General features: G+C 37.4%; 1 protein-coding gene across 4 annotated transcripts in view; it reads left to right on the top strand.

Moving 5' to 3' along the window:
- Positions 1-19,585: 19,585 nt before the first annotated feature.
- PCLO (piccolo presynaptic cytomatrix protein) overlaps positions 19,586-24,340 on the top strand; it is a 166,896-nt gene continuing 162,141 nt past the window's right edge. For 2 of the 4 annotated variants that reach the window (XM_067746086.1, XM_067746084.1), the window contains exons 1-2: positions 19,589-21,364; positions 21,732-23,746. In XM_067746086.1, coding sequence (XP_067602187.1) covers positions 19,888-21,364; positions 21,732-23,746 — 3,492 coding nt within the window. In that variant the 5' untranslated portion in view covers positions 19,589-19,887. Of the gene's footprint in view, positions 21,365-21,731; positions 23,747-24,340 lie in introns of all 4 variants that reach the window. The other 2 variants (XM_067746085.1, XM_067746087.1) reach the window with 2 other exon arrangements.

The following is a 24,340-nucleotide window of genomic DNA, read 5'->3' as shown; positions in this document are numbered from 1 at the left end:
AGCAGTATGCAGTAATATTAACCCTGTTGTAATATACATGATGGCATGTATATTTAGTTGGCATCTTGCTATTTATGGAAACGTTTATGTAGTTTTACATTATGCAGAAACACATGTTATATAGAAACTTACATCAAATGAGTGCAACAGACTTCATGTGATAGATAAGGGTTTGGAGGTCTTACAGAAATAAACATAAAAGAAGAGATGAATAGGGACATGACCAATGATCAATTTAGACTTAAGAATGGTAACCCCAGTGCAGGTTCCTAAAAGTACGAATATTCTGTTAGGTTTCCTTATTGATATGTTACCCTTCACATTCACTAACTCCACTGGAAATTGATGTTTAAATTGCCTACTTGGTTTTTTCTTAGTTTTCATATCAATGTTAATGTTCTAATATACTCTAATAGAATTCTTACATCTACATATGAAGTAAATAAGGAAGAGCCTCGGTCAGTCAATTACATATATTGGATATGAGTTATTCTTGTTTCAATGATTATAAAAGGAACAAAAATAATCCCATTCAGTTTTAGGAGGGACACAGTAATAGAAGTATCACAAACACATTACTGCATTCACTTGTAAAATGTAGTCTCATAAATGATCACAGATTTTTAATATCCTGATTGTGTAGTCTGAACAATTGTGTAATCTGAAAAAAAAAAAAGTGTATCAACTGTGAACTCAATCCTTTTCCCTTTTACAAATGACCGAAGGAAATAAATTTAGGAATTTAACAAGCAAAAAATCTGATTTTCAGAATGTCAAGTTGAAGAGTGTGGGGCCCTTAGAGAAATAGAACAACCCTAATGCCGAGACTATAGGGGGCATAGATACAAGTGACAAGTTGCAGATAACATTGCTTCCCAGTTTTTGAATGTGTCAGTAAGTAAAACAGTGACGTCTAAGCAGATTATTAGTGTAATTATTTCTTAGCTTAAAAAAAAAATAACATTCTGAATGATAAGCAAATAAACAGACAAAAATGTGTGTAAAATATTTATTGTTGACTCAAAAGCTTCATGGTAGGCAGGAAACTCAATGGTATTATAGTACCAGTCCCCTTGATTGCTTGGTTTTCCTTTACAGAATTTTAAGTAGGGGCCACCCAGTCTCTACTTAAATACTTCTGTTGATGGAAAGTATATGAGCTTCCAAATCAGTCCAGTTGGTCTTTTAATGAAAATTCATGTTAAGATACTATTAAGATTTCTCAGACACAAATATGAATGCTTGTGTAGGTTTTGGGACCATCACTTCTCTACCATTTATAGTCTAATGGCAGATTTTAAACCTGCTGCAGGTCTTATTATCATGCTTCAGAAAAGATTTTTAGAAAAATAAATAGACGGGCCTGAAGCTCTGAGATTTTCCTTAATGGTATTGTTGCTATAGTTACAGCTGAAATGTTATATAAAGAAAATTACTTATTGATCGAAAAATGCTGAGTAGCACAGCAGCATCCGTTTTGGGGGGTTTTTACTGCCTTCATTTCCTACTCTGCTCTTAAGATTAATGGATTTTTGGAGTGTTGTTTTGAAGCCCTGGTGATTTGATGTTAAAATAAATACATTATTAACGTGTACTAGCTGGCAACTGGATATATTCTAATACGTTATGATCAACATGGAGTTATTTTTTATACACTTTATCAGAATTGTTCCTACTTGGAGATGAATTTTGATATCCTGGATATTAACATTAAAGTACTAAAAAGTGTGATTGGTCTCATAGTATAGACTCTTCTGAATTTATTTAAAACATTTAATAATAATATAGATGAAATGTAAACTTTTAATATGTTTATACCATTAGGAGATACTTACAGTATACTGAGAATAAAATATATTTTAAAACACAGAAAAACAAATGGAAATGGCCTGAGAGCATCCATAATAATGACTAGTATGTTTTTAAAAAAGCCTCCATAAGATCTATGTTTTCTATTTTTCTATGTAATAAACTCAGTAATATAATAGAAATGCCTTCAGTTTATATATGTAATATACAGTACATTATATATAATATATATTCATTTTCTGATTGTCTCACTGTCTTTATAAGGCAATGCTTCAAAGATAAAACTGTAACTCACTTTATATTTAACCTTAAGGCAAAATATGAATAGTCATGTGTGTCACAACTGTAACTATTATAGAAAGAGTTTTCAGCTAGTAAAAGTCATATATGGCAGTGATATATTATGCATTGAATTTTAATAGAATTTAAGAAATCTTGCTTAATTCTCCAGATTGCTGCTGAACTAGGAACATTATGACTATTTAATAATGTTGTGTCTAATAGTATCGAGGCTATTGAGGAACTAAGAGTGGAGATACATTTCTTTGGACCCAGAAATATAATACTTCTTAAGTTAGGCTCCTGAACAGTGATACAAAAATCTTTGGGATTATTTTTGATAAAAAAGGCAAAAAAAATTGTGAACCACAGGTTTTTACATCATCTTATGTGGTTATAGAGTATTTCCCAAATTGTTTTTTGTGAAGAAAATTTTTCTAGTAATTGTGTCTATAATTAATGATGATGTGATAATGGTGATGGCCTATATTGTCCTGAATGAACTTTCTTGAAAATTCATTTTTACTTTCTCCACTTTGTCAAAATTTGATCAATTTTACTTTTCTCCTTCCTACTTTGGATTTTACCCTAGCCTCTGCCTTTTCTTGTCTTTTCTCTTAATAAACAAAATTTAATTTTATATGTTTAAAGAAATACAAAATTTTGATGCTACTATAGTGTTTTTTCCCTTTCAGTCCTTTTTGATTTTATAATTTCCTCTACTTGCTGAATTTGTTGGTGGTCTAATTTTGGTTCTAGGGCTGCAGAAAGAAGAGACACACATATGAGACCACCAATTCAGTATTTCTAATTGGTGAAAAAATACTCTTGTGTGCTTTACAATTTATCAAATTCCTTATGTTCTAAATGGATTCATCAGATAATCCTTTTAAATCCATTCCATCTTCCTTAATTTTCCCCTGCATATTATACTTATTTTTAACCCATGTCATCTTTCTTCTACTCGAGTATGAGTTCCTGATCAAATAAGCCTTGCACGTATAATTTCCCAAGAGTATATGTAATCCATAGCTATAAATAGACTAGAGATATACAGAATAGATGCATAAGTGAATGCTGTTATAATTGTTTGATATGATAGTAACATCAGTTTCCAAATTAATTTTGGTGACAAAGTGTAAAGTCAAAAAAAATTAAGCTTGGCCTTATAATCTTCTTCAAAACACAAATCAGTCATGTAACCAAGTGACCACGTGTAGCAACATCATGTTAAAAATAATTACAGGATAGTACTGACTAAAGAGAATAGGTTTAGGGAATTCCCTGGCGGTCCAGTGGTTAGGACTCCTCGCTTTCACTGACAGGGCCCTGGGTTCCATCTCTCGTTGGGGAACTAAGATCCCACAAGCTGCAGGGCGCGGCCAAAAAAAAAAGATACTACGTTTAACTGAATCAGGATGCAAATTTAAGCAAAACACGAATTTGAACTAGCCAATGAGTCTCTCAACGTAAGGTCCTTTTTCTCTTAGACTGACGCTATTGCCTTCTGTTTGCTTTTAGTAGTGAGTGGGTTATCACTGCTTATAGGTTTATCAAACATTATTTTAAATCAGGAAAATGGAGCATTTTATGTGACATAGTAGATTAAATAGAGTATACTCTTTATCCTCTTACCTAAATTTTCAAATGTATGAAAATAATGAGTATACTACCTGAAATAATCACTACATTTATTTTCTCAACACATTTTCCTTTTAACAAGAGCTGTGTACCATTGTGGCATCATATGCTATAAGTAGCAAGAGGCGACACCTTTGAAGTATAATTTGTCCCTAAAACTCAGATAAAGTAATCACATTTTTATAATTGACAAGAATTTCCAGTGGGATGAAACCTTTATTTCTGGTATATTAAAAACTTCCTAACTTATTTACATTCAGACCTGCCCTGACAGGAATGCATAGCACACATCTGCATTGGTTTTTAGAGTCCATGTGACAAAACAGCACAATGACACAGCTATTTGTGTCTGTTTTTGTTTTTTAAAATGTCAGTCTCTGAATGAAAATATCCTAAGATGTGGCCCCACCAAGTAATGTTTTTTAAAACCACAGGACAGGTTAAGATTGATTTCCTGTAGGTATTATGGAAGTACCTCCTCTAGGGACTATTCAGCACAAGGGCTGGAGCTTTTAGAATTTGACATAGGGATCAAATCAGTTTCTTTCCCAAGACTCTGTATAAAGTTACTATATAGAGAAGCCACAGTTCACTTTTTTGCTGCTTAGACATGAAATCAAGAACAGAATTGGTATTGGATGATCATAACACAAAAAGCAAATGAACCCGTAATACATACTAATGTTTTATAGACAACATTTTACTGAAATTAAATAACTGACTTGGGTCTTTACTCTTTTAGATCACCAAGTAAGAATTATAACAGCTTACAGATTGCAAAACAGTCATTAGTATTAAGCAACGTTTTTATGTCTTTAAAGAAATGGAAAGCTGAAGTAAGAAATGAATCTCAGATGTCCAATAATATTCTAGAACAATAAATGATTTTTGTCTCTAAATAATTAAAGTTGTGGTACTGGAAAGAATGATCCAATATGAAAAGCAGTTTGAAATTGAACTTCTCAGAAGACAATACAATATACGAACATGATATTATTTGCATGACTCTCCACCCATGCGCTTTAGAGAATAGGTACTCATTAAATGGTAACAATTAGAAGCTACATGTATAGTCTTTATTTCTTACATTTTAATAGGTATGATGTAAGAAAAAGCACAACATACAACAATAAGGGGGGAATTCTGCAATATTATTGGTCTGACAATCTCTCTCCCATGTGATTATTTATATGTATTATGAGAGGGTTGTTCTCAGCCTTTAGTTTGCAAAAAAATTAACCAACAGGTTATTAAAAAGGCAGATCCTCCTTCTCCTATCCCAGGATTCTGATAAACTTGTTTTGGTGTAGTTCCTAGAATTTGCATGTCTAGGGACAACCACAGGTGATTTGGTGCAGGTGGCCCATAGATTACACTTAGAGGTATAAGGAAGTGTTTTAATTAGCAATTGAGAAAACTCTGGGGAAAAAGAATATGAGACAGTTTTAACCTGTGAATGCTTCTTGACACAATTGCATGAGAAATGTGACTTATTAAGAATGACATTGTTTTTTAATCTTAAATTAGATGGAGAATTAGCACAAGTGATTCTTGAAAACTCTACGTGTGCCTTGTAAAAGTTCTGCTCTGGTGGATAGAACTACATTTGATCCAAGTCAAGAGACAGGAGATTATAGGCTAAGTCCTAAAAAAAACTTATGATTAATTGGCTGTTAAAATTACTATGAAATTTAATAGTTTTTGAATGGAAACACAATTTTGAAGGCACGAGGCTTAAAAATAGTTGTATCTGGAACAAATTCAGATTTTTTTTTAACCAAAAAATTGATATTCCCCTGGGTCTATCTTTGATACATTTTTTTTTTATGGTGAGGTGAGTTAATTGCTGATCTCTAAGGGCTCCTCTTTTTAGATTTCAAATAGTCTTTTTGCAATCTTCTTTAAGTCACCGTTTCATTGATCCAGAAAACAATGACCCACCTTCTCCATATACAAAAAAGCAGCTAGAAATTGCCAAGTGCTAACCTTGGTAAATGCACCAGAACAGATGTATATAATATAGTTAATCTTTTAATTTCTGTTTTATCTGCAGATTCAGGAATGGCTTTGTTTAAATTGCCAAACCCAGAGAGCAATATCAGGACAGCTTGGAGACATGGGCAAAATGCCACCTGCACAGACAGGACCAAAAGCCTCTCCTATGCCTGTCCCTACAGAACAACCGTCTCAGAAAATAGCAATGCCTGCCCAAGTAAAAGTGAAAAAGAGGGAACAAGAAGAAAAAACAGAAGGTGAAAAAATCATTCCAGAAGAAGTGAAAGAAACACCTTCAGTTGAAACAATTCCCCCTAAGGGAACCACAGATCAAATCCAGGAGGAGAGTAAACTAGAGAAAGACAAAACTTCAGCCCCTCAAGAAAAGAAGCCAACCCCTGACGACAAAAAGCCACTCGTAGAAGAAAAAAAGCCGCCTCTTGAAGAAACAAAGCCAACCCTTAAAGACAAAAGGCCAGCTCTTGAAGACAAAAAGTTACCCCCAGGAGCAAAAACATCAGCTCTAGAGGAGGAACAGAAATATGACTTACTTAAAACTCAAGTACAGATTACTGAAGAAAAACCTGAAGGCAGAGTGGCTCCAGAGGCAGTGCAAGAAAAGAAACAACCACTGACCAAGATGGAAGATTTACCATCTGGTGCACCTCAGAGTTTGTCTAAGAAAGATGATGGAATGACTCAAAAAATAAAAGAACAGCCACAGGCAACATGCTCGGCAAAGCCTGATCAGATGGAACCTAGGAAGGAAAAAACAGTAAGTTATGTTTTTTTCCTAACTTTGCAGATTTACCCCTATAATTTACTAATGTCCACCTAAGTACACTGAGTGCTTAATGGTAATTTTGTAAGTGAAAGCCTTCAATTAATAGCGTTTTCAGAAAAATGTAACAGTTGTTTGCTAAAATGATGAACTTTGGCTTTCTGACAGCTTAATTAATTTAAATAAAGCATAGATATAACATTTATTAGCTTTTATGCTGATCAAATAATTTATAAAAATCTATGGAGTGATAAAGAAGGGTTTCATATAATTTTATTTTATTTTATTTTAATATTTATTTATTTGGTTGTGCTGAGTGTTAGCTGTGGCAGGCAGGCTCCTCAGTTGCGGCAGGTGGGCTCCTTAGTTGTGTTATGTGAACTCTTAGTTGCAGCATGTGTGTGGGATCTGTTCCCTGACTAGGGATCGAAACCGGGCCCCCTGCATTGGGACCGTGGAGTTCTATCCACTGCACCACCAGGGAAGCCCTCTTATAATTTTAAATGATTGCTTTTTCCTTCCACTATGAACATAAAATCAGTATCCTCCTTTAACATAAAATAATGTTTGTCTTGGAATTTCTGTTTACTTAGCCACTTGGTTAAGCAAGACTCAAGTTTCTTCTCACTTGAAAGCTTTTTAAGGTGTGGTCAACCATAAAATGATTAAATAATTGTGATTTTAAAAAAAGAAGTATGGCTAAAATTCAGGAGAAACTTTTTTTAAAGTTTATTTTAGTATTTAGTGTGAAATCAGTTTAATATATTTTGTTCAGTTTTATTCAGTGTGTTTAATATTGGAGGGTTATTTATAATCCAAGCATCATCTGGAATATATATTATTCTTTATATATTTTCTTTTTCTTTAGTGGAAACTTTTAAGGGTACCTCATCTTAACCTATATTTGCACGGGCAATAATACCATTTCTAGAGGAACTCTGAACTCTTTAGAGCTTCAAGAAATCTTATATCAGGCTGAATAATTTTAATTCACAGATGGCAGCAATGACTTGCAGGAAAACGAAATGATTCATTGGTATTAAAACTTAATATTAGAATTCTAATTAGAACTTTTAGTCCATCCCAACCCTGGTTCAGCTGTTGTATTGTTTACAGTTTTAACACATGGTTACTAGACTGTCTCTGGTATATAAGACCTCACTCATTAAATAAATCCTGATCTTCCTTTGTTATATGAGTTTATCCAACTCAGAGAAAGCAGATGCCTATGTATTCTCCATTCTAATGGCTGGATCTAGCTACCCCGCCACCACCACCTGCTGCTTCTCCCAGTTAACCACCTTGCAGAACTTGATGCTTTTTACCATTTCTCTCTTTGTGAAGCTTCATGACTCTTCCCTTTTTGTTCTATTCTTGTCTTTCTGATCACCCCTTATGAGTTCTACTTTGATTATCTCTATTACTTTCTCTTTTCCGATCGGTTCTTCTTTGAACTCTGTCTTCTTTCCTCTTAGGGGAGCCACATGAACATTTCCTAACTCTCCTTGTGCGCCTTCTGCCCCTCTTGAGTGTTAGACCTACATTTTCAAATACTGAGTAGATCATTCCACTTCAGAAACTCACTGTAAACTGGAACTCAGTGTGTTCAAATCATATCCAACTCTCTATAGAAGCAGTTTCTGCTTAGCTCCTATTCCTAAGGACAGTATCCTAACGGCCTTCGTGACCTTCTACCAATGATTTGGGTAATCTAATTACTAGTCACTAGGCCTTCTCTTTTTCCCTTCTCCAGTATATAGTTATCAGATAATTATTTTCCAGAGTTCAGATAATTTAACTCTGTCACTCAGATATTTCTAATGATCCTCTGTTGTTTGTTAAATATAATCTAAACAAGAAGTATCCAAATATTTTGTTAATGTACTTTATTTTATTTTACAAATGTGTCATTTTTAATAATTTCCTTTTACCACTACTTTTTCTTTTAACGAGTTCAATATGTGTATATATATTTATTTCTAAATTAAATCTATGCACTATTACTAACATATTATTTGCAATATAAACATTCACAGAAATGTGTCAGTGAAATAAGCTAAAATCACCATTTTTATTATATTTATTTAAATATATACATTTGGTCACAGTAAAATATGATTAATAATAGCATTTTAGAGAGAGCTTTGATTGACTGTGCTTCAGTGTTTGAAAATCTTGTTCTAACATTTTATGATAGAGTTCTTTGAAATTCAGCTTAAGTTTATTTTGATATTTTGACTTTTAGTTTTAATGACGCTCAATTACAAAAAAGCTAGTCCACAGGATATACCAGAAATGAGAGAAGTGTATCAAAGTTTGTACTTGCCAAATCTTGCTACCTGTTTTCTATGTTTGGAATTGAAAACTGTTTTTTTTAACTTGTGGAAATTCCAGAAATAAATGTTACTCTAACGTGATACCAATCATTTCCTCTTGCTAACTATCAGAAAATGTGGTGTTTTAAAATATGTTTTTTAACAAATGACTTTAAAACCCACTGCAGTTCTTCATCTGCAATGTTTATAAAAAGATTAAAGTATTCTGTTTAAAGTTTTTGTGAAAAGGCAGACATGACAACTTTTTTAAATGATATGTCATTTTATGTAGCATAATTACATGATTTCCAATTATCCATCTTCATTACCGGCTTACTTGTAACAGATGCAGTAAATGAATTTCACATGCACTGCTATCTATGTAACTTTACCTTTTTAAAAAACTAATTCCAATTAAAAGAGCCACTCCTCAGAATTTAATATACAGTTTTTTCATTTAAATATATATATATACCTTTTTAAACAAATCACTGAATATTGAGCCATTTGGTGGCTCACAGTAGTAATCCTTTAAGTATTTTATTATTGAAACAGAACTAGTGAATATTATAAACTGAGCATGTTAGAAATATCTGCATGTTGATTTTATTATTACCAGACCTTTTGCTACTTACTTTGTTCTAATGATGTTCCCCCGAACCTTCCACAGTTCTTTCTTTCTTTCCAGCAATATTGGCTGACAAAGAAATGTAGTTTAATTTGTCACCATATTGTTTCCATGGCAGAAAAATCAAGTTTCCCCAAATGTTATGTGACTTTTTTGTCTTTTACTATTAAATAAGACAGCTCCAAAGACGATTTTAAGTGTTTATTTCAATTCATTGAAAATGTGTGAAGTACTGGAATATTTATTTGCCAAAAATTCTAGAAGTTTGTGATAGTGTCTTAGGATGACTTGCTATAAGTAGCCTAAGCACATTATGTGTTTAGTCAAGGTTTGTTATTAGCAATAACATATGTAAGACAGATATCAAATGGTTTTCCTGGTAATGTCCAACTTTTTTGGCCAGTTTTGTGTCAGTTTTCTTTATTAATGTGTTTGTGTATGTCTTGCATTATTACTATTAACTTTGACACATGATTTTTTGGCAAGAATATTTTGTCTACCACTTACCTATTATAGGAACGTTGGTTTGGTTGGTTATATCTGTTTTAAAGAGGGGAAACTAAATTTGTTGTGCCCAAGATCACATGGCTGGGAAGCAGCAAAGCTAAGATTATAGTCAAACCACCAAACCAGCCAAACCTTCAATATAAAGGTGAGCAATAAAGTGACTGCCCTTGCTATAAATTTTTACAGTGTAATTCCCAGTTTTCTCCCAGGAGTCTTCATAGAACATCTGACCAACTGACATAAGAAGTAAAAGAATACTGATGTCAATCTATTTATTAAATATTAGTAAAATGTAATTTCTATTTGGGTTTAAAAATACAAAAAGATCCGAATACTTTCTAAAAATATTTACATATTGCCCACCCGCCCAGGATTCTGTACCCCACAACCGAGACTTCTGTCTAAATAGCTAGCTTGGCTTTCTCAGCCCTCTGGACTATGGTTCCACTATAACTTTCAAGCAACTTAGTATTCCCCATGAGTGAGAGGTAGAACACCAGCCGCATATGCCTTTGTACGATTCCCGAAGGTGGCTTATGCTTTCTGCCCTCTGGATCTGCAGTCAGTTCTTGTCTGTGCACTGGCACTGCATCCTATCAGAAAAACCCCACCTGGACATCTGGGCCACTCTTCTCCCTGGTGGCAGTCATTTCTACTGCTGAACACCCTATGCTGATTAGTTTTAGATTACTTTTTGTTTGAAATCAAAATAATATTCAATTTATCTCTTACTGTGTTCTGGGCATTGTGTTGGTTATGTTATCATTTAATCCACACAACTTGTTGTTGAGGTAAATATTATATCTGTTTTAAAGAGGGGGAAACTAAATTTGTTGTGCCCAAGATCATATGGCTGGGAAGCAGCAAAGCTAAGATTATAGTCCTGTTCTGCCTATAAAGGCTGGGCTCCTAAACACTGCACAGAATGCTTCTTCCCTGTGACACCTTTAGGATGCTGCCTTTTTATTATTTTAAGTATTCGTCTCCCTTAGCAGCTTCCAGTTTGTGTGATTTTTTTACTTTGTTTATATATTTATATTATTTTATTTATTCATTTATTTGTCATTTGCGTCATTCATATCGTTATAGTATACTGTTTACGTTTCTTTATTGCTACATCATTTTGTCTCTCCACTCATTCCTGTCTTTCAAAGTGTGTTAGTTGAATGGAATTAAAATTTATCCTGAAATATAATAAATATTTTGAAATGTACATTCTCCTTTTTTAGTTTAATATTTTAAAATTGTACGTCACTACAGAATTCTCTTTCTACCTATACACTTAAACAGAATACTGCTTGTCTACATTTGATATATTACATTGAAACGTTATAGCTCTCTTGATAAAAAAAAAAATTGAACATCCTTTAGCATAAACTTCTATTTATGGTTAAAATGACCCAGGGTTAGTATTCAAGTTATATATAGCCATGGTATCTAAAGGCAGCATAATTGTATAGGATGGAAAATGATGAGGTTTTCTGAAGTGAAAAGGATTCCCATGTATGTGGGACTATCCAGTTTTTATCTCCAGACCCAGTGAATTTATGGATTTAATCTTGTTTACAGTGCTTGGAACACTCAGACTAGCAATCCATTTGGACCCAAACATTGTATAAATGATTAAAGATTATTCATCTGTTGTTTTACTTTGGCCCATTAATATAAATGACTTGGGATACGTTAGGCAAAAACTTAATATTGCCTCCTTTCTTTGTACAGTCTTATATTTAACCAAGAATTCAGTTCATAACCCCAATGCTAGTTTTTAAAAACCTTCCGTTTTCCTTCAACATGGAAGGCTAAAAGTTTCAAAATCTGTGAAAGGGGCAGAACTAAGCTTGGCAGTACACAAGTGTCTTGGTACTAGGGAAGGCCTCAAGATATGACACCATGGGAAGGTTTCAAGCGGGTCTCAATTCATCACTGCCTCTCTCTGACTGGTCTTCAGGTCAATAAATGGCAGTGGAGTATTGGAAAGAAAAGGATTCTGTGCTTTCTGCTTTTCGTTAGTAAGTAAAAAATATGAATCTTGGTTTCTGAAAATTTTGAAGATTTGTTTCATATACACAGACTAGAAAGGCTCAAGTACCATAATTCTGTACATAGAGAAGACTGCAATATATACAAAAAAATAAAAGTCAGTGTAATAGAGTTGAATGCTAAATGTACTTAGGAAAATACAAGGAAAATGTGTTCATCAGGGAAAATGTGTTCCTGAAAAATAACATTGCTTTTTTTTCTTTTTTAAAGTGCTTAAATTATGGATCTTCCCACTCACTGCCTCAATCTAAGACGACAAACAAAATTCTCATGCAAGGGGTCTAGGCCTGTAATTTTATTCTTAGGTAATAATTTTGGAGGTCATTCTAGGTTGTATTTGGACTACATGTAAAATATTAAATGGATAATTAATTCCAACTCCTATCTATTCAAATGAAGAAAATAATGCATAAATGAGAAAATTCAGTGATATTTAAACACATATGTATATATGTGTTATATATGTAATCTACGCATGTACTTTAGGAAGAATCATTTGAATCTATTTTATTAAATCTTAATATGTTACTAAATAGCTTAATATTTTTCTCAGAAATAAGCATACAACTACACATTTTTTTCAATTTAACATCTTTATTGGAGTATAACTGCTTTACAATGGTGTGTTAGTTTCTGCTGTATAACAAAGTGAATCAGCTCTATGTATACACATATCCCCATATCTCTTCCCTCTTGCATCTCCCTCCCTCCCACCCTCCCTATCCCACCCCTCTAGGTGGACACAAAGCACCGAGCTGATCTCCCTGTGCTATGCGGCTGCTTCCCACTAGCTATCTATTTCACCTTTGGTAGTGTATATATGTCCATGCCACTCTCTCACTTCGTCCCAGCTTACCCTTCCCCCTCCCCGTGTCCTCAAGTCTATTCTCTACCTCTATGTGTTTACTCCTGTCCTGCCCCTTTTTATTTTTTTTTATTCTTAGATTCCATGTGTATGCAACTGCACATTTTTGAGGCAACTGAGAGAAAACTGCCAATCTTTTAGTCCTAGGGAGTTAGAAATTTGAAAGAATATAAGCCTCCCTCACATGGATCGTTTGAATATAGTCATCTAGGTTACAGTACTTCAGACATCCATTTGAAGTTTGAATAGAGAAAACCAGACCCAACTTACATGCTATGTTTTACATTCTTCTCAGTGCCAGCTACTCTTTGTTATTTGATCAAATTATTCCCTCGTTAAGGAATGTTATTCAATAAAGCACGGGTTTGTGATGTTAAATCTATGAGAGACCAGTTAACCTGCATGGGAACAAATTGCACTAGAACTTTCACCCAGATATCTCACAAATGAGAGTGAGAGCTGCAGAAAGGGTAAATGGATGGACACATAAGCACCTCAGTATGCTGATCTCTGTATGTGAAGAAAAGCTTTTTTTTTTAAATTTTAGCAGCAGCAGGTGAAAAGAGGAATGTGTACGTATCTTAAAGAGGTAAAAGGGCTAGTCGGTATATGATCTGATAGTTAACAAGCTAACAGTAATGAAGTAGAAGGTCACTCACCTCTGTCAGGGGAATTTATACCCATGGTAGTTAGTATGAGAAAAATTGACATTTTGAATTTTTTCAATATCTCGTGGTACAATAAGTACATGACCAGTTGTTCCTTCTAAACAGTTCAGCCAGATGCCCTTTGGTCACCTAACTTGATTTCCTTATTAACCACTCCAAACACTTTATCTTAGACCCACAAACCTGTAGGGCAACATCTTTGCAGACTTTTGCCACCTTATAATATGGAGAGGAAGTCATTTAGGTGAAAAATCATCACAGCATCATCATAGGTAAATGATGATTGAATCCCGTGAGGAGGAGAGGAAAGAGACCAGGAAGAAAGTGGCAAGAGGGAGAAGTGGGTAGAACATAGCACTGAGAAAAGCAGGAAAGCATGAACACATCCAGAAGGGCACGTAAGGGGGATTGTAGGGTAGGGATTTTGATGTTTATGCGTCTGAGTCTTCTGTCTAGTGTACCTTAATTTTCTTTGTTACGTTATGTATGTCTGATCCTAATCTTATTTTTGTAAAATGTCAGTAGAACCTTCAGAGTTCATTGTATACAATTATAATTTATTCTTTATTATACTCAGTGAATTGTTATATGTAACCGCAGTTGCATTTCCTCCTTATATGTATAATTTTATTACATTGTTATGTTTTATAATATGTGCAGACTCAAAATAAAGAACACAAATGACACCATCAAAATTTGATTATGAAAGATCGTTTTCTTGACCTTTTTTCCACAAGAAGTTTAGGTACCCCACCCTTGTGGTTACGGTATTTACTGTGATTTAGTGAAGGGTGGGAAGGCAGACAAGGAAAGGCATAGAAAGCATACTGGACTCAAAATATTGTGCTGGTATTGTGTGGGATGTGAGGAGGTGGAAATATCCCTCCACTGTGACCATCCAGAAATATTTTATGAGAACACTGCTTTTCCGGTTTTTTTTTTTTCTTGTGTCTAGTAGCTCTTAAGAGAAACAAACCAATTGGTTGCGTGCTTGTCGACCCAACTACTATAGTCTCACAACAGCAGATAAGTAATCCTTTTCTGGAAAGACATCTGAAATGGTCTAGGAAAGTTAATTCTTAGTAAACCAGAGAGTATTCATTGCTTTTGCATGACAGTTGTAAAGAACGTATCCGACTGTCTTTCTGAATTGCCATGTTGTAAATTCAGCAAAAAGCATTTTACCATATAATGTGCATTTTACCCTATATGCTCGAGATACATCCTTAGCCATTCATAATAAAGACAGATATTGAGATGGAAATGAATGTAAAATGAGTATCAACCCAACAACTTTTATATTTGAGAACGAGGGGAAGGAGGAAGAGAAAAAGAATGAAAGAAAAAGGTAGGGAAGGAACAAGGCAGGAAAGAAGGAAGAAAGAGGTGTTTGCATGGTATTTGTTTTTTGTGCAACCTGACATCTGTTCATTCGAGCTGTGGATAGGTAGGAGAAACCCATGGCCATACACCCACTGAAAATATCAAGATTGTTAGTTCAAGATACATACTTAGTAGAATCCAGGTGGCCTTATAGGCCAGGGTCAGACAGAGCATGTCCTCCTGCAACTCTTCCTCTGACCTCTTCATTCCATAGGGCTGTGGGGTTATTTTGACACTCTGTAAAACATGGAAACTAACTGGATCACTTGGGTTTCATTTTGCCCATAGGTATTTTTAATTTGGATTTATGCAAAAAGGTCTCTGTTTCATACTTTCGCTTAAGGCCTCTCTGATTCTTAAAGCAAACTGCTGGCATGGCCTCATCACAGCCCAAAGAAAGCAGCTGTTTAAGACTGATGTGTCTCTGAAGTGTCCCAGCTCCCTGGAAAGCCCCTATTCACATTCACAAGTTAGTTATGGTGCTGGTTGAAGGGAGCTGACTTTGAAATAGTGTGAAGGTAAAATTCCAAGTATTTTAAAATCCGAAGACATTTATAAGAAATTTATTAAATTTCTTTGAGATGGGCTGCTGAAGATAAATGTGTTTTAACTCTAGAAAAATACTAACTGGATATTTCTCTTTTTCTAAAACCTTGAGTCAGACCAATTATGTCATAGCTTCTTCAAAGTTTACGCTTTCTAAACATTCATTTCAAGTGATACAGAATAATAATATTAACAGTCATACTAAGTAAAATATAGTGTTTTACATCTTTCAAAGTGTACTTAAAAGGCAATGCCTTGTTCGAATCTCTCTCTCAAAAAAAAAAAAAAAAGTCCTTAGCGGTAGGTGAGATGAGTATCATACTGTGGCCATGTTACCTACTTGTTTCTGTTAAGTAAATTTTTCAATATCCCATGCTACTTGGAGGCAAGTACAGTGCCCATCCTCTGATTCTTTGTTTGCCTGTCCTCATAATCGAAAAGTATTAATTATGTTAATGGAAACTTACTAAAATTTTTCTTCAACCATTTGAACTCTTTCCCAAAGTAAATGTACCGAGAAAGATAATCATCTTTTTGAAGAAAAATGGTATTGAGATGTAAAAGGATACAACATTGATGAAATAAAATCAATTAGTGATTGAAAATAGACATTTAATTAAACTTAAGTTAAATGAAAACTAACCTTTATATGTATCAACCACTTTTATTTTTGTGCTCAAAGATTTTTTTTAAAAAAATACTGTTATATAGTTGAAAAAATTCCTATAATTATTCCTCAGTTTGTAATAGTTATTTGAGAGTACTGGAGAGGCCATGTTATTAGTTTAACCATGTTAAGTTTTCCTGTATCTTTTCCTTCCTGCTAGGAAAAGGAAGATGACAAATCAGACACTTCAAGTATTCAGCAGCCAAAAAGCCCACAAGGTCTGAGTGACACAGGATATTCTTCTGACGGAATATCAAGTTCGCTTGGTGAAATTCCAAGTCTTATTCCCAGTGACGAAAAGGATTTGCTCAAGGGACTCAAAAAGGACTCCTTTTCACAAGAAAGCAGCCCATCCAGCCCCTCGGATTTGGCTAAGTTAGAAAGTATGGTCCTATCCATTTTGGAAGCTCAGGCAAGTACACTTGAAGAAAAGTCAGAAAAGAAAACAGAACCCCACGAGGTTTCTTCTGAGCAGCCTAAGGACCAACAGAAAACTCAGAGTTTAGCCGAAACACTGGAATCTACAGTTTCAGAGGAGCTTAAAGAGAGTCAAGAAGAGAAAGACACTGTTAAGAAAGAGAGCCAACAAGGCATCCCTTCCAGAAAGGACCATGAAGAAAAGTCTGAATTTGTTGATGAGTTGCCTACAAGAAGACAGCCTTATGATTCAATTGAAGACAGTAGTGAAAGTGAAAACTCACCTGTTCCACAAAGAAAACGGAGAACTAGTGTTGGTTCATCAAGCAGCGATGACTATAAACATGAAGATAGTCAAGGATCAGGTGAAGAGGAAGACTTCATTCGAAAGCAAATCATAGAAATGAGTGCTGATGAAGATGCTTCAGGTTCTGAAGATGATGAGTTCATTAGGAACCAGCTCAAAGAGATTAGTAGTAGTACTGAAAGCCAGAAGAAGGAAGAAACCAAAGGGAAGGGAAAAGGAACAGCAGGGAAACACAGGCGGCTGACGCGAAAAAGTAGTGCAAGCTTTGATGATGATGCAGGGAGACGCCATTCATGGCATGATGAAGACGAGACCTTTGATGAAAGTCCTGAACTTAAATACAGAGAAACTAAAAGTCAGGAGAGTGAAGAACTTGTAGTTGCTGGAGGAGGAGGGCTACGCCGATTCAAAACGATTGAACTCAATAGCACGATCGCAGATAAATACTCTGCAGAGTCATCACAGAAAAAAACAGCTTTGTACTTTGATGAAGAGCCAGAATTAGAAATGGAAAGCTTGACAGACTCTCCGGAAGATCGGTCAAGGGGGGAAGGATCTTCTAGTCTTCATGCTTCCAGCTTCACTCCTGGCACGTCCCCTACATCAGTTTCGTCACTTGATGAGGACAGCGACAGTAGCCCAAGTCACAAAAAAGGAGAGAGCAAACAGCAACGCAAAGCTCGACACAGATCGCATGGCCCTCTTTTACCTACGATTGAAGATTCTTCAGAAGAAGAAGAATTGAGAGAGGAAGAAGAATTATTGAAGGAGCAAGAAAAGCAACGGGAATTAGAACAGCAGCAAAGAAAGACTTCTAGTAAGAAATCAAAGAAAGACAAAGATGAACTTCGAGCTCAGAGAAGGAGGGAAAGACCAAAGACACCACCCAGTAATCTCTCTCCCATCGAAGATGCGTCTCCAACAGAAGAATTACGTCAAGCTGCAGAAATGGAAGAGCTCCATCGATCTTCTTGTTCTGAATATTCACCTAGCATAGAGTCAGACCCAGAAGGCTTTGAAATAAGCCCAGAAAAGATAATCGAAGTACAAAAAGTTTATAAATTGCCCACAGCTGTGTCTTTATACTCACCGACAGATGAGCAATCTATTTTGCAGAAAGAAGGTAGCCAAAAGGCATTAAAAAGCGCTGAGGAGATGTATGAAGAAATGATGCATAAAAGCCAGAAATATAAAGCTTTTCCAGCTGCAAGTGAACGAGACGAAATGTTTGAAAAAGAGCCTTTGTACGGTGGGATGTTAATAGAGGATTATATTTATGAATCTTTAGTAGAGGACACATATAATGGTTCCGTTGATGGCAGTCTGCTCACGAGGCAAGAAGAAGAAAATGGATTTTTACAGCAGAGAGGGAGAGAGCAAAAAATAAGACTTCCAGAACAGATTTATGAAGATCCCATGCAGAAAATTACAGACCTTCAGAAAGAGTTTTATGAGCTAGAAAGCTTACATGCTGTTTTGCCTCAAGAAGACATTGTTTCAAGCTCTTTTATCATCCCAGAAAGCCATGAGATTGTGGATCTGGGTAGTATGGTAACTTCTACCAGTGAAGAAAAGCAGTTATTAGATGCTGATGCTGCCTACGAAGAACTCATAAAAAGGCAACAGATGCAATTAACACCTGGATCCAGCCCAACCAAGCCCCCCATCAGGGATGATATGACAGACTCTACTGTGGACTTTGACAGGGTGCCTGATGCATCTTTGACATCAAGTGTTCTCTCAGGCGTATCTCTTACAGATTCGACCAGCAGTGCCACACTCTCCATCCCAGATGTTAAAATAACCCAACATTTTTCAACAGAAGAAATTGAGGATGAATATGTGACTGATTATACAAGAGAAATTCAAGAGATAATTGCACATGAGTCACTGATTTTGACCTACTCTGAGCCTTCAGAAAGTGCTACGTCTGCCCCACCCTCTGACACACCCTCTCTCACATCATCTGTTTCTTCAGTTTGTACCACAGATAGCTCCTCGCCCATTAGTACCCTGGATAGCATAACCACAGCTTATACTGAGCCCGTGGACATTGTAACTAAATTTGAAGATTCTGCGGAAATTTCTTCATCAACATATTTCCCAGGCAGCATTATAGACTATCCAGAAGACATATCTTTAGATCGGCCGAGCATACCAGATGGTAGAACTAGTGCTGGTCACATTGTGATTTCCTTATCTGATAGGGAACCTTCTCTCATAGAATCTGTAGGAACTAAACTTGAGGGGCTAATTGCTGACACTATTTCCACTGACTTATCTGTATCTGAAAAAGACGCAGTGAAGAAAGCCAAGAAGGAAACAGGGGATGGAATTATTCTGGAAGTTTTGGAAGCTTACAGAGATACAAGGAAGGAGTCGGAGGCCGAACTAACAAAAATTAGCCTCTCTGAAACTGTGTTTGATCAGTCACCTTCTTCTCTAACAGCCCTTCCAATGAAGGAGCAGGTTTCAACTACATGCTTTTTATCTGAAGACGTTTTTGGTCCAGCAAAGCCTGCATCTCAGGTGCCATCTGGCACTCCTTCTATTTCCTGTCTTCCAACTAAAGCTCGTCCATTCCTTCGAGGTTCTTCTTTGGATGCCTCAGCCCAACCTCCTCCCCCACCCCCTCCTCCCCCACCCCCTCCTCCCCCTCCACCCCCTCCTCCACCCCCACCTCTTCCCCCACCAACCTCACCTAAACCAACTATTCATCCTAAAAAAAAGGTAACGGTTCCAGCTCCAGTTACTGCAACTACTGCAGCTCCACCTCTAGTAGATTCTGTTGCTACAGTAGAGACCACAGCTGCTCCAGGAAGTAATGGGTTACCTATAACAAAAATATGTACCACTGTACCTCCTCCTGTCCCCCCTAAGCCATCTTCAGTTCCATCTGGACTTGTATTTACACATAGACCTGAGCCAAGCAAACCTCCAGTTGCCCCTAAACCAGCAGTTCCTGAACCTCCAGTCACTACCGCAAAACCAACAGATACGCAGCCCAAACCAACAGGTCTACCTATAACTTCAAATATGACATTAAATTTAGTGACTTCAGCAGATTATAAATTGCCTTCCCCTACCTCTCCGCTTTCCCCTCACTCTAACAAGTCCTCGCCAAGATTTTCCAAGTCCCTCATGGAAACTTATGTGGTTATCACATTGCCATCTGAACCTGGGACTCCAACAGATTCTTCAGGGAGTCAAGTGATTACCAGCTGGCCCTTGGGATCACCCACCAAAGATCTGATTTCCATTGAGCCAGTATTTTCTGTAGTTCCTCCTATAAAAGCTACAGAAATTTCAAGTTCTTCACAACAGAGCCTGTACATCTCAGGAGCTTTGGAGACATTTTCTGCTATCCCTGTCACAACACTATCTTCATTTCAAGAACCCCCAACTTCAGTTACACAGTTTCTCCCAGCTGAAGTTTCCAAGGCTGAGTTTTCAACAGCCAAAAGTACAATCGCTAGTACTGGTCTCAGCAGCGTCTCTATATCCATTCCTCCAGAGCCTCTTGCTCTAGATCACCTCCATTTAGAGAAGCAACAGTATAAAGAAAATGTCAAGTTGCAACTTGTTGGTGATGCTATTGATCTGCGTACAGTACCCAAAGTAGAAGTTAAAGTAACTGAAAAATGTATGGATCTTTCTGCTTCCATGATGGATGTGAAGAGGCAGACCACAATAAGTGAAATGTATGGGAGACAAATTAGTGCTGTCCAGCCCTCTATTATAAATCTCAGTGCAGCTTCATCAGGAGTGACTCCAACATCCCTGGTCGCTGAGACAGTGACTGTTGTCACGTGCACAGCTACTGCAAGTTACACCACAGCCACAGAAAGCCTAGTGAGTCTAGAACATGCAACAGCAATGCCACTCCAGCTCACTACATCAAAGCATGTAGAGCCCCCATGCAGGGTACCAAGTGGCCAGGCCTTTCCTACAGTTAGGGAGGAAGCACCAATAAACTTATCTTTAAGCACTTCTGTACACCCAGTGACGTCAGCTCTTACGAAACCCATCACTGCACTTCCTGGTGGTGTCACAAATGGATGGACTGATAGCACCACATCACAGGGCGTCACTGATGGGGAAGTAGTGGATCTCAGTACCTCCAAGTCTCATAGAACTGTTGTAACAATGGATGAAGCTACTTCAAATGTGGTGACCAAAATAATAGAAGATGATGAAAAACCTGTTGATCTGACCGCAGGAAGAAGAGCTGTGTGCTGTGATATGGTTTATAAGTTACCTTTTGGAAGGAGCTGCACGGCACAGCAGCCTGCAACAACTCTTCCTGAGGATCGTTTTGGTTATAGGGATGATCACTATCAATATGATCGAGCAGGGCCGTATGGTTATAGAGGGATTGGGGGAATGAAACCTTCCATGTCTGACACTAATTTAGCAGAAGCTGGACATTTTTTCTATAAAAGTAAGAATGCTTTTGATTATTCTGGAGGAACTGATGCAGCAGTAGATCTAACTTCAGGGAGAATTACTACAGGTCAGTATGATGTAGCAACAGACCTTTCCGTGAAATACCATTATGGTGTTCCTCATCTCATTTCAGGATGACAATGTGGTCCCTTTCCCAATTTTGTTACTTTTCATCTTTCTTTGGATGTTTTGGCACCATATTTTGGAGTACATGTGCGCTTTTGTTTCTTCATTTTTTTTTTAATCTGTTCCACGCAAAGTCGCCTGCATGTGCCTGCATGTTCAACATTGCTTTTATTCCGCACCTAGGTAGGTTAGCCTGTGGATTTGCATGCAGTCCCATTCATTATGTTCTTCAAGACTGAGTGGGCTTTCCAACCCCAAAAGCATCATTCGTTCTGGGAACTGCACTATAACTCTACCCTGTGTTTCAGGTGAGGTAATGGATTATTCAAGCAAGACTACAGGTCCATATCCAGAAACACGACAAGTCATTTCAGGAGTTGGGATTAGTACCCCACAGTATTCCACAGCAAGAATGACTCCACCTCCAGGACCTCAGTATGGTGTGGGGAGTGTTTTGAGGTCATCTAATGGTGTTGTCTATTCTTCAGTAGCAACTCCAATTCCTTCCACATTTGCTATCACCACACAACCTGGCTCCATTTTCAGCAAAACCGTGAGGGATTTGTCTGGTGTGCACACAACTGACGCTGTGACTTCATTATCCGCCCTGCACCAGAGCCAGCCAATGCCTAGATCATATTTCTTGACAACAGGGGCATCTGAAACAGACATTGCAGTGACTGGTGTTGATATCAATGCCAGTTTGCAAACTATCACTATGGAAACTCTGACAGCTGAGACGATGGACTCGGTTCCCACTTTAACCACAGCGTCTGAAGTCTTTTCTGAAGTGGTGGGAGAGGAAAGTGCGCTTCTAATCGTCCCCGAAGAAGGTAAGCAACAACAGCAACTGGACTTGGAGCGCGAGCTCTTGGAACTGGAGAAAATTAAGCAGCAGCGTTTTGCTGAGGAATTAGAGTGGGAACGGCAGGAAATTCAAAGGTTCCGAGAACAGGAAAAGCTCATGGTTCAAAAAAAGCTGGAGGAGCTGCAGTCAATGAAGCAGCACCTCCTGTATCAGCAAGAAGAGGAGCGGCAAGCCCAGTTCATCATGAGACAGGAGACGTTAGCGCAGCAACAGTTGCAGCTGGAGCAGATCCAGCAGCTGCAGCAACAGCTTCACCAGCAGCTCGAGGAGCAAAAGATCCGCCAGATCTACCAGTATAACTATGACCCTTCTGGAACTGCTTCTCCACAAACCACTACAGAGCAGGCCATTCTGGAAGGTCAGTATGCTGCCCCAGAAGGTGGTCAGTTTTGGGCGACCGAAGATGCAACCACCACAGCCTCTGCCGTGGTGGCGATTGAAATACCACAAAGCCAAGGATGGTACACAGTGCAGTCGGACGGGGTTACTCAGTACATTGCCCCACCTGGCATCCTGAGTACTGTTTCAGAAATACCTCTGACAGACGTGGTTGTAAAAGAGGAGAAGCAGCCCAAAAAGAGAAGTTCTGGAGCTAAAGTCCGTGGCCACTATGATGAGATGGGGGAAAATCTGGCAGATGATCCCCGCTGCTTTAAAAAGATAGTGGACAGCGGGGTACAAACTGACGATGAAGAGTCAGCGGATCGGAGTTACGTGAGTAGGAGAAGGAGAACTAAAAAGAGTGTCGATACAAGCGTCCAAACGGATGATGAAGATCAGGATGAATGGGATATGCCTACTAGATCAAGGAGAAAAGCTCGCGTAGGGAAATACGGTGACAGCACTACAGAGGCAGACAAGGCCAAACTCCTTTCCAAAGTCTCCAGTATAGCAGTTCAAACAGTAGCAGAGATATCTGTGCAAACTGAACCAGTCGGAACCATAAGAACGCCTTCGATACGGGCACGCGTGGATGCCAAGGTAGAAATAATTAAACACATTTCAGCACCAGAAAAGACTTACAAAGGGGGCAGTTTAGGATGTCAAACAGAAGCAGATTCAGACACACAGAGTCCTCAATATCTGGGTACCACATCTCCACCCAAAGACAAGAAACGCCCAACACCTTTAGAGATCGGGTATTCATCTCACCTTCGGGCAGATTCCACATTACAGCTGGCTCCTTCCCCACCCAAATCTCCAAAAGTCCTTTATTCACCCATCTCACCACTTTCACCAGGCAAAGCCTTAGAATCAGCCTTTGTACCTTATGAGAAACCCCTCCCTGATGATATAAGTCCACAGAAAGTACTGCACCCCGATATGGCTAAAGTTCCCCCAGCAAGTCCTAAGACAGCCAAGATGATGCAACGCTCCATGTCTGACCCCAAGCCTCTGAGTCCAACAGCAGACGAAAGTTCCAGGGCTCCTTTTCAGTATACCGAGGGCTACACGGTAAGAGTGCTTCTTTTCAGTTAGAAGACAATGGATGAGTTGATATTAACTGTGTGTTTGCAGACTTTAGGAGGCAGTAAAGGCTCCTGGTGCCTAATTCTAAATTTCAGTGAGGACTATTTCATTAGAAATTTGGGGGAAAAGATAGAAAAGTATACATCCATGTAAAAATGCCAAAAAAAAGACCATATTATGTGAGACCAAAATGAGAGAGAAGGTTATTATGATGTAATGAGATTGAAATTTTGTTCTAATCTTGAAATCTCCCAGGTGTCAATTGTAGACTGATTTTGGTGAGTACAGTTAATATTCATATTCAAGTATGATGGAATAAGCATTGAAGATAAATAGATAAGGCAAAGGATGACCAAACATTTAAACCCATGGATACTGGGATTCTTTAGTGGGAAGATCTGTGGAGATCATTTAATCAGTCTGTTCTTCCTTCCTCCGGAATGTTAACCTTTGTTGCTCCAGAGAGAGCATTTCTAGAGCAGAAAGTGTAAAATAGTCTTCATAGTTCATCCATGTTTATTTTGTTTCTGGAAACTTTCTTAATCTACCTCAGATAAGCCTTAGTCCTAGTTCTTACAA

This window comes from Pseudorca crassidens, chromosome 8 (genome assembly GCF_039906515.1).
Source record: "Pseudorca crassidens isolate mPseCra1 chromosome 8, mPseCra1.hap1, whole genome shotgun sequence".
Classification (NCBI taxonomy): Eukaryota; Metazoa; Chordata; class Mammalia; order Artiodactyla; family Delphinidae; genus Pseudorca; species Pseudorca crassidens.
Note: the sequence above shows the minus strand (reverse complement) of the source record. Positions and strands in the feature narration are given on the sequence as shown.